The sequence below is a fragment of the Emiliania huxleyi genome, assembly GCF_000372725.1.
Source record: "Emiliania huxleyi CCMP1516 unplaced genomic scaffold EMIHUscaffold_551, whole genome shotgun sequence".
In the NCBI taxonomy this organism is placed as follows: Eukaryota; Haptophyta; order Isochrysidales; family Noelaerhabdaceae; genus Emiliania; species Emiliania huxleyi.
This window is the reverse complement of record NW_005197870.1, coordinates 14,650-23,877: the sequence shown is the minus strand read 5'-3', so window position 1 is coordinate 23,877 and position 9,228 is coordinate 14,650. Positions and strand designations below refer to the sequence as shown.

Here is a 9,228-nt window from a genome sequence, read left to right as displayed (position 1 = left end):
CCGCCGCCACCTCCGCCGCCAGCGCCACGTGGTTGACCGCCTCCGCCTCCTCCGCAGCCGCCGCCACCTCCGTAGCCGCCGCCACCTCCGCCCTCGACACCTCCGCGGCATGCTCCTCGAGAGCCTTCTTTGCCGCCGCCGCCTCTGCTGCTTCCTGCTCGAGGCGAACCTGCTCCGCCGCCGCCGCCGCCGCCGCCGCCGCCGCCACCTCCGCCGCCGCCGCCGCCACCTCCGCCGCCGCCGCCGCCTACAGTGGCGAAGCCAGAGGGTGAGAAGAGAGTGGGCCGATGTCCGCATCGCAGGGGGTGTGTGGGCCGCGTCCTCCGACGGCGGGGTCGGCTCGCCGCCGGGAGCGCCACGCGCGCGGTAGAGGAGCATGTACGCGGAGGAGTGGCGGTCACGCGTGCGAAGGGAATCTCCTCCCTCGCCGCCGAACGCCTTCCTCTTGAGGCCCGACTCCTTGATCTCCTTAACGCATGCGTCGTTGTACTCGTGCCACTCGCCGCTCCCGTCGCCGCCGTTAGCTGAGCCCGCGGCGTCGAGGTCCTTGATGAGCGCGTAGAAGTGCCCGTGCTGCGGGGAGCCGGAGTGGACGAGCACCGCGTACAGCTCGTATGGCAACGGCCCGCCGGCCTCTGGCGGGCCGATTGGCAGCGAGTCGGGGGCCCATGCGGCGGGCGGCCGCACGAAATCCGCCATGTCCATCTCCGTCTTGAAGGCGACCTCGTCGTTGACCTTGACCTCACGGGATGGGGTTGACCTGAAGGACAGCGGGTGAAGATGAGGATAGCGGCGAGGGCGACTACGGCTAGCGATTGTGTGTGTGTGTGTGTGTGTGCGTGCGTGCGTGCGTGCGTGCGTGTGTGTGTGCGCGTGCGTGTGCGTGCGTGCGGCGGTGAGGGGAGCTGGCGGCAGCTGGTCGCACCGGAAGCGGAGCAAGTGTATCGCGAGCACGCGCGGGAGCTTGTTCAAGGAGAGGCAGCGCTCGGCGTCCACCTTGCACCCGCAGCGCTCGCACTCGTACTGTTCCTTGCCGCACATGCGCTCCGTCGCGCACAGCGTCTCGAGGGCGCCGCGCACGCTGCCAGCCTCGACCGGACACTTGATGTCATAGAACTCCTCGTCGGTGGCGGTGACGTTGCCACACCGGGCGCACCGCACGTGTGCACGCTGCGTACCGCCAAAAACCTCGCGCAGCAGATCCTCCTATCTCGGGTGATGATCCCGCGTAATCTTGGGTGATCTCATCTCAGGGGTCGCGGAAGATGAGCAGATCCGCCTGCGGCGTGCTGCGGGGGGGGGAGGGGGGGGGGGGGGGGTTAGCCGAGATTGGGCGAGGCTCTGCTTCGTTATGGGTGTCGCAAGGGAGGGCACCTCTTGAGCTCAGCCTCGAGCTTGTCCAGCAGCACCTGGACGGGACATGGGACGGTTCGTGGCGAGTGTCGTACGGGCCGCCGCGCCAATCTTGTGGACTCTCGGCCCGCATTGTTTCGGCGCATCTCGGCGCATCTCGGCTCTCGTGCCTGCCAAAACTCTTGCACGTCCTCGTACCCAAAGGCATTGCCGCCGACCACCGCGGTGGTGAGCGCGCGGGAGAGACCCTCGGCTCCGACGGCCTGCGACGCCGATGACAGGGAGGAGAAGAGGGAGGAGAGCGCAGCGCACACTGGCCTCGCGGTGTCAGGCGTGGAGCAGAGGGCGATGAGCCCCCCACGCAGCTCCGGCGTCTTGTTGAGGCACTGGCACAGCGAGTTCAGGTAGCAGGTGGTACCCTGGTTTTGCAGGCCGATGTAGGGCACAGCCTTGAGCGACTGCACCCCGTCGCCAGCGATGCGCTCAAGCTCGACAACCGCCGCTTCAACGTTCGACTTGTCGGAGAGGGACGCGACGGCGCGCAGCACGCCCCCCTCGTCGTACCCCATCTCGATTAGCGCGCGGACCGTCGCATCCCCGGCGGGAGCGGGTGAGGGCTCGGCGACGCCCTTGCAGCGGGGCCTCCCCTGCCGCATGAAGCCGCCGCTGTCGTCCATGCTGCCTTCGGACTGATACGAGCCGGCGACGGTATAGTTGAGGGGAAAGTGCGACCACTTTGACTTGCCCATCGGATCAGGGCGCACGGCGAGGCCTGCGCGGGAGGGGAAGGGGTTTATAGACGTAGGGGCAACTTCGAGGCGGCGGGCTCGGTGACGGCACCGAGGATGGGCGGTGGCGAGGGCGCTCTGGTGTGATGGGCGAGGGACAGAGCCGCCGGGTAAGGTGTGTATGGTGGGAGCAGCGTGCGGGCCGCGCCTCTGCGGCGACGGCTCGCGGCTCTGTGCTTCGGCAGGCGGGGGTCGAAGGTTACGCGTCCTGACACGAGAAGCACGCGTGTGATCATACGGGAAACGCGGCGGCGCGGCAGTGATGCAGGGGCAGGCGACAGGGGGAGGCGGCGGCGGCCGTCGAGGCGGACGGCGGCGGCGGCAGAGGCGGCGGCAGAGGCGGCGGCGGCGACGGCGAGGCAGACGGCGGCGGCGGCGACGGCGAGGCGGAGTGATATTATTAGGCGTGGCTTCGCGAGGGAGCAGGGGCTTGGGTCCAGATGGGTTCAGCGCGCGCAGACGCCGACAGAACCGCGGAGGATCCCTTGGAGCGGCGAGTATAATGATAGACGCTCCCTGACGGAAACAGACAGCGCGTCGCGAGCCGTGTTGGCGGCCGCGAGGGGGGGCGCCCTTGTGTGGGTATGCACTAGATTATTCGCTGGCAAGAGCACCTCAGAGCGCGGCCTGCCAGAAAAAGGGAGAATTCGCGGCGGGCAGGCACAGCGTCTCAAGCTTTGGGTTCCAAAAGAGAAAGCTCCTCGAGAAACGAGAGATACTAGTCTTAGTGCGCTCCATAATCCCCGCGCTCCCTCCGGAGCACGTTTGTGCCGCTCGTCTGTGGTCTCTCGCGTCTCCGTCTGAGTCTCTGAGCTATATAAGGAATCAATCAAAAACAGTAACCGGACGTCGCACACACGCAAAGGATGCTCACAACCACGCGATCTGACGAGGACAGCAGGCGGACTCTTTGGCCAGGAGACGTCTGACCAGTGACGCGACGGCAACTGGATTGCTCCGGCCCGACCGGATGCATTCTTTCTGGACGTTTGAGCGCGGAGGCTCGGTCAGAGCACTGACTGACTGTCAGAGCCGGACGAGAGAGAGACGCCACCCACACCGGATTATGTCTTGGGCATTTTTCGCACTTTTCTTTCTACGTCGGTAGGGCGTCGGGGCCACACTACATTAGGTGCTCACCTCAACACCTTGGGTGCGCAGTCCCTCTGACCCTACCCCCGGTGCCAGTGTGGGCGCTGGCCGGCACCCTAGGTAGAGGTACAGTAAGGTACAGACATGGGCCACTTACCTAAGGTGGAGGTATAGGACACCGCGCGCTACCTCGGTAAAGGTACGGGTGAGCTATGAGACACACATTTGCGGCGAAAAAAAGTTGCAATTCTTCATGCTCTCATTATGACTCAAGGGGCTGCCTTCCACCCGTAGCTGCTCAGGCCGGGGGAGGGGGAGAGACCTCCTGTTCCTCGCGGAACGGGAGCAGGCGGTCTGCGATGCAGGGCAGTGGTCGTGCCATCTTCGCTTCGTACACGCAACCACCACGCCGCAATCGTCGCCGGCGCGCGACACGTTCCCGTAGGCCGGACTGTCCTCGTCGAGAGTGTGTGCCGCCAAGGCGGGACGCACTCAGGGACGGTGCCGACGGGACGCGGCTCGAAGGGTGTGGCTCCGCAGCGCGGCTGGCACTCGTCGCAGAGGCCTCACCTTCGAAAAGTCGGGCATGGCTCCACCCGCACACACACAGTTGCGAGGCCGAGCCCGCCGGGCGCGTAGAGCCGAGTGGCCGGGGGGGAGGCGGACCAGGGAAACCGCGCGCGGCAGTGCGAGGTGACATGTGGCGCGGGCATGGCGGGGGAGACGGCGCTGTGCTAGGGGCGCGGAGCGCACATTGTAGCGCAGAAAAGGGCCTTATGAGTGGGAATTGTGGAACAAGCTCCAGTCGCACCGTGGTGTGTGGCCATATCGCACATAAAGGGTGTGGATGCTGGGTTGAACGAAATCGAGGGACGCGACCCACTTCGCCACAGACGGTCCCGCGCCTCGCCGCTAAGACGGCGACACGGCCGCAGCTCGTGTGCGTGTCGCCGTCTTTGTCCGGAGTGAAAAGTCCAACGCGCTCGTCGGTGACGGTGTCCCTCGATTTCGCCGCGCTCCGGCACCGCTCCGGGACGCACGCCGGCGAAGCACGTCAAGCTGCTGTACGGCCCCGGAATCGCCTCCCCTCGCTTAGCTAGACTGAGAGTTATTGTGCACATGGCCAGTCTCTACAATATACTCACTGACACCCCCCCTCCCAGAGCTCGTCCCGGTCCGCCACGGCCATCCTCGGCCTCCGGAGGGCCCCCGGCCGCGGCGCGGTGCGGCGGCGTCACAAATCCGACGGCAGAGCACCGGGACGCGGTCGGGCGATCTGAGGTCCAGTGAGGCGTATGCATTGCCCATCCAGGGCTATCACATGGACCTATCAACAGGCGCCTGCGGCGGAGCAGGAGGGCCCGGCGCACAACCCCCTGTTCAACTCACCCTCCACACCCCGTATGCATTGAGGTTTGACGCGTAAGTCGAAGAAACCACGGCAGTGGCAAATCATCTCGAAATTAATCTACACCAAATTCCAATCCACCAGTCCACTCACTCTCGCTCCCACTCCTGGTACTCCCCCCCCCACACCTCCTCCGCCACCCACACCTCGCGGTCAAAGTAGTCGTAGCCCTCGACGACCGGCTTGTGGTTGCAGAGGACGATTGACATGCGGAAGCCCTTGCCCGAGCTCACGGCGTGCAGCAGCGCCTGCGAGGGAGGGCACACACATAGGTGAGAGAGCCGTAAGCGCACGCTGTCTGCACCGGAGCAGGCACACCTCAAAGTCGCCAATCACCAGAGACCAGCCGGGGCACGGCAGCTCCAGCGACAGCGTGACGTATCGCTGGTCAAAGCCCTCAAAGTCACCGAAGATGAGCACGGCGCCAAAGCCGCGGTTGTGCTGGTCACGGTGGACGTAGAGGCCGCTGTGCCCCTCACCGCTGCGCAGGTACGTCCATCCCTTCTTCAGGTGGTCGAACCGCCTCTTTGGGAGGTTTTCAGGATCGACATCGGCGTCCCAAAAGATGTTGAGGGACGCGTAGGAGAACTTGAGGCCGAGCGGCAGCTTGTCGCGAAGGATGGCGAGGACCTGCGGCGTGACACTGGCGGGCGCGTTGAGCAGCACGTGCTGCGCCATCTTGCACAGCGGAATCACAATCCTCTTGAAGGCTGCCTTGGCCGGGCACTTCTCGACGGACCGCACGAGCCGGACGGCGCCCGGGTCGATCACCTCTCCCTGCGCATTCCGCTTTTTGCGGCGGGCCTCAGGGAAGTTGTGGATTTGGCGGCAGGCTGGCGCACACTGCAGAGCCCAGCGCAGGTGGATGCAGCCGTGGAACCAGGCGGCCTTCACGTTGGCGATCTTGGCAATGGCCCGCTGGATGGTGAAGCTGCTGTTGAGCTGGAAAGCCAACAGTGAAGCCTTGCCGAGCTGGCAGCTCTGCCGCAACTTGGCTATCAGTCGACACTCCTCTCCCGACAGCGCCTCCCACACACCGCCGATGTCAAAGAGAGAGGGGAAGTAGACGAGGGCGGGCTGGACGCAGCCATCCACGCACCCCGTCGCGACGAGCGGCAGGCGAGGGTCATGCCGGTACACACGTGCCAGGACCGGGCAATCCTCTGGCGTGAGCGGCTTTCCAGAGTGCCCTTTGCCCTGGCCAATGAACGGCTCAAATATACCTGCCGCGGACGGGTCGGACGGATGGAGCAGAAGCACCGCCTCAGGCACGCCCCAGTGGCGCAGAGGCCGGCGCATTTACGTGTTCAGCTCTGTACACCCACGAGTTACTTTGACTTCTGCCCGGATAAAAAAGAAAGACAAAAAACCTGCCGCCCTCCCCTCCCCTGCCCCGCACGCGCCACAGGCACCCACACAGTCCCCGGCGCTCTGATATAGGTGATGCGGCGCTGTGTCTCTCAGATGGAAGCAGGAAGCTTCCATCCCGGCGGTGGTTCGAACCCACACGAGCCGAGGGGTGACGGGTTGAGGGCTGGGGGTCTGAGGCTCACCCATTGAGGAAGTGAGGTGCTGCTCCGTCCACCCGGATCCTGCTGAACAAGCTCCTCTGTAGCTCGATCGGTCACACCGCCATCGCCGTTGGGGAGAGGGGGGACGACACTGCTTCGGCAGCGTGCACCTCGATCCTGTACCGTGTTTGTTATGACCCCCCCCCCAATGAACACACCAGTGAGGGAGGGCGAGACACATAAGGGGTCCCGTACCATGCGGAATCGACATCTTGGATTTTCGCCGAGAAGCCGAAGTCATATATGCTGAGCGCTTTGCGAACCAGCGCGCGCAAGGCGCCGGCCCTGGCGCGCCTGGGCGTGCGCAACTTTGGGCACGACCCCGCGCACGCCGCGGGTACGCCCTCCTCCCTCCCCCGCGCCCTCCCTCCCCTCCCCTCTCCGCCCCACCGACCCCGCACTTTGCGACGCACAGCCGAGACTGACAAGTGGAAGAAGATCTCGTATGTCGCCATTCCATGCGTGGTCGGTTACACGTGCTTCGTCATGGCCACAATGAAGCACGGCCACCACGAGGAGGTGCGTGCACACCCACGAGAATTCACCGTTCACGAAGCCGAACGCACGCCCTTGTGTGCAACTCTTGCCCCGACGGCTCACAGGGACCGCACGGGCCGGGCATCCGCTAGATGCGACGCGCGCTGGCCGCGCAGGGAGATTACTGGGAAGTTGGCTATTATTGCCCGCAGGGTCAGTGCCTTCCCTGGACCAACTACACCAGGTCCGCCTGCGCTGCAAAAGCGAACGACGCAGGCAAGGAGTACTTTAGCAGCGACCTGTCGGAGGGCGCGGGTCCTGACGCGGAGGGCTCGTGCTGCCCGTGCGAATTCGAATATTTGATAGAATGGCGAGGAAGCAACGCATCGACCGTATACCGGGTCGTTGCTCCGCCGTCCGCGCCGCCGCCGCCGCTGCCACCGCCGCCCGTCCCCGGGATGCCGCCTCGTCCGCCACCGACGCCACCGCCTCCTAGTCCCTTGCCGCCGTCGTCACCAGTGCCAGCATCGCCTCCATCGACGCCACCGCCGCCAGCAGCAGAAGAACACGAAAGCAATTCGAGCTGCACCGGGGTGGTCGTCCCTCTCCAAGACGAGGCAGGACCACCCTGGGAAGCCTGCGCGGGGAAGGCAGCAGCAAAAGTGGACAAGCTCTACTTCAGCTTCTGCCGCGAGAGCACCACCTGCACCATCTGCGACCACATGTTGCCCACTCCCGACATCTCTTGCAACGTTTACGTGCTGGTGGCCAGCCCGCCCGCGTCGCCGCCCCGCCCTCCGCCACCCCCGCAGCCGCCGTCGCCGCCGCCGCCGCCGCTACCGCCGGACTCGCCTCCGCCACCGCCGCAGCCGCCGCCACCCGCACCGCCCCTGTCGCCGCCGCCGCTACCGCCGGACTCGCCTCCGCCACCGCCGCAGCCGCCGCCACCCGCACCGCCCCTGTCGCCGCCGCCGCAACCGCCGTTGCAGCCGCCGCCACACGCACCTCCACCGCCGTCCCCTTCGCCGCTGCCATCGCCTCCGCCGCCCAACTCCCCTCCGCCTCTCTCGCCTCCAAGCCCCCAGTCGCCTCGGCCACCAGGGCTGCCGCCGCCGCCACCCGGGTCCCCACCGGCGCCTCCGCCGCCTGCGTTGCCACCCGACACGCCACCTCAATCGCCGCCTTCGCCGCCGGCGACGCCGCCGCCGCCCACGCCGCCACCACCGGCGCCTCCGCCGCCTTCGCCGCCGCCAGCGCCGCCGCCGCCGCCGCCGCCGCCGCCGCCGTCGCCGCTTCCTCCGTATGAATGTCGCATCAAAGTTGACGACTGCTATGATCTGAACTCGAATGCGCCGAATATAACCAAGGAGGAGTGCGCACTGTACTATGACGTTACCCAAGTCGATAATACAACACGCCTCTGTGCGCTGAGCGACGGGGACTGCGACGGCTCATCCGAGGAAGTTCCGTTAGGCCTCACTGAGTGCCCTTCCCCGCTTCCGCCGCCGCCCTCGCCCCCGCCGCCGACGCTCCCGCCGACGCCACCGCCTCCCTCGCTGTCTCCGTTGCCGCCGCCGCCGTCGTCGCCGCCATCGCCACCGCCGTCACCGCCGCCATCGCCACCGCCGTCGTCGCCGCCATCGCTGCCCCCACCGTCACCGTCGCTGCCCTTGCCGTCGCAGCCTCCGCCGTTGCCCGTGACCCCAGCTCCGTCATCGCCGCCTTCGCCGCTCGCGCCGTCCCCACTCTCGTGTCTCGGCTTCGTCAGTCGCTACTCTAGCGGGACCATCGCGGGCTACACGAGCCGGTTCGACAAGCCCAACGACGGCAAGTGCTGCGACTATGCGAGTAACAACGACACGGTCTGCGGGTTTGAGGTGCGCGGCACTACCTGCACCCACTACAGCGGCACGGGTTGCACGCTCGCGTCCCGCCGTCGCCTCGCTGAAGAGGAGGAGGAGCCTCCCGACTCGACGCACCTCAGGATAGCGCCGCCGTCCTCGCCGCCGTCGCTGCCGCCCTCTGTGCCGCCGCCAGCTGCTCCGCCGCCGTCAGTGCCCCCGCCAGAGCCGCCCCCGCCCCCTCAGCCGATGGCCCCGTCACCCTCGCCCCCTCTACCGACGCCCCCGCGGCACCCGCCGCCCCCACCGCCCTCGCTGCCTCCGCCCGACGCGCCCCCGGCGGCGAGCAAGCAAACCACCGGCGGCTTCCTCAGCTCGACGGTCGGCTACGTCAGCCTCGCCGCCGCCGGCACCGTCGCCCTTCTCCTCGTCGCCGCCGTCGTCTACTGCCGCATCAAGCGCAAGTGCTGCTTCGGTAGCGGCGGGGGCGCGTGTGTCTGCCCGTCGCTCCCGAAGCGCGGCAGCCGGAACGGATCGCGGGCGGAGCCGGCGAGGGCACGCGGCGGGCTCGGCGGGCGCGGCGGGCGCGGCGGGCCGGAGGGCCGCCCGAAGCGGCGCTTTGGCCGCAAGAGCCAGGCCCCGCAGGACGTGGGCACTGGCGGCTCCGAGAGCTCTTGCGACCACAGCGAGGTCAGCAT

The 9,228-nt window shown here is 67.1% G+C and overlaps 2 protein-coding genes across 2 annotated transcripts in view; one reads left to right on the top strand and one right to left on the bottom strand.

Annotated features, from left to right (window-relative positions):
* Positions 1-1,110: 1,110 nt before the first annotated feature.
* EMIHUDRAFT_445917 (hypothetical protein) lies at positions 1,111-2,349 on the bottom strand. The gene is made up of 4 exons (XM_005765431.1): positions 2,290-2,349; positions 1,524-2,125; positions 1,375-1,409; positions 1,111-1,289 (listed from the first exon to the last, which is right to left on the bottom strand). The coding sequence occupies exons 2-4, from the start codon at positions 2,100-2,102 to the stop codon at positions 1,250-1,252; spliced, it is 654 nt and encodes a 217-aa protein (XP_005765488.1). The 5' UTR covers positions 2,103-2,125; positions 2,290-2,349; the 3' UTR covers positions 1,111-1,249.
* A 4,106-nt stretch (positions 2,350-6,455) lies between these two features.
* The window catches only part of EMIHUDRAFT_470771 (hypothetical protein), a gene marked incomplete at its 5' end in the record, with an annotated part of 4,780 nt that continues 2,007 nt past the window's right edge, over positions 6,456-9,228 (top strand). The window contains 4 exons of the mRNA XM_005765430.1: positions 6,456-6,549; positions 6,628-6,731; positions 6,902-7,032; positions 8,458-9,220. Of these exons, the coding sequence (XP_005765487.1) occupies positions 6,456-6,549; positions 6,628-6,731; positions 6,902-7,032; positions 8,458-9,220 (1,092 nt within the window). The remainder of the gene's footprint in view (positions 6,550-6,627; positions 6,732-6,901; positions 7,033-8,457; positions 9,221-9,228) is intronic.

Bases quoted from the DNA above. Each gene is read 5' to 3' on its own strand.
- EMIHUDRAFT_445917 (XM_005765431.1), bottom strand. From the start codon at position 2,102: ATGGGCAAGTCAAAGTGGTCGCACTTTCCCCTCAACTATACCGTCGCC. The intron at 1,410-1,523 runs GCACGAGAGCCG...TGTCCCGTCCAG, and splicing joins ACGTGCAAGAGTTTTGGCAG to GTGCTGCTGGACAAGCTCGA. The intron at 1,290-1,374 runs GTGCCCTCCCTT...CCCCCCCCGCAG, and splicing joins CTCGAGGCTGAGCTCAAGAG to CACGCCGCAGGCGGATCTGC.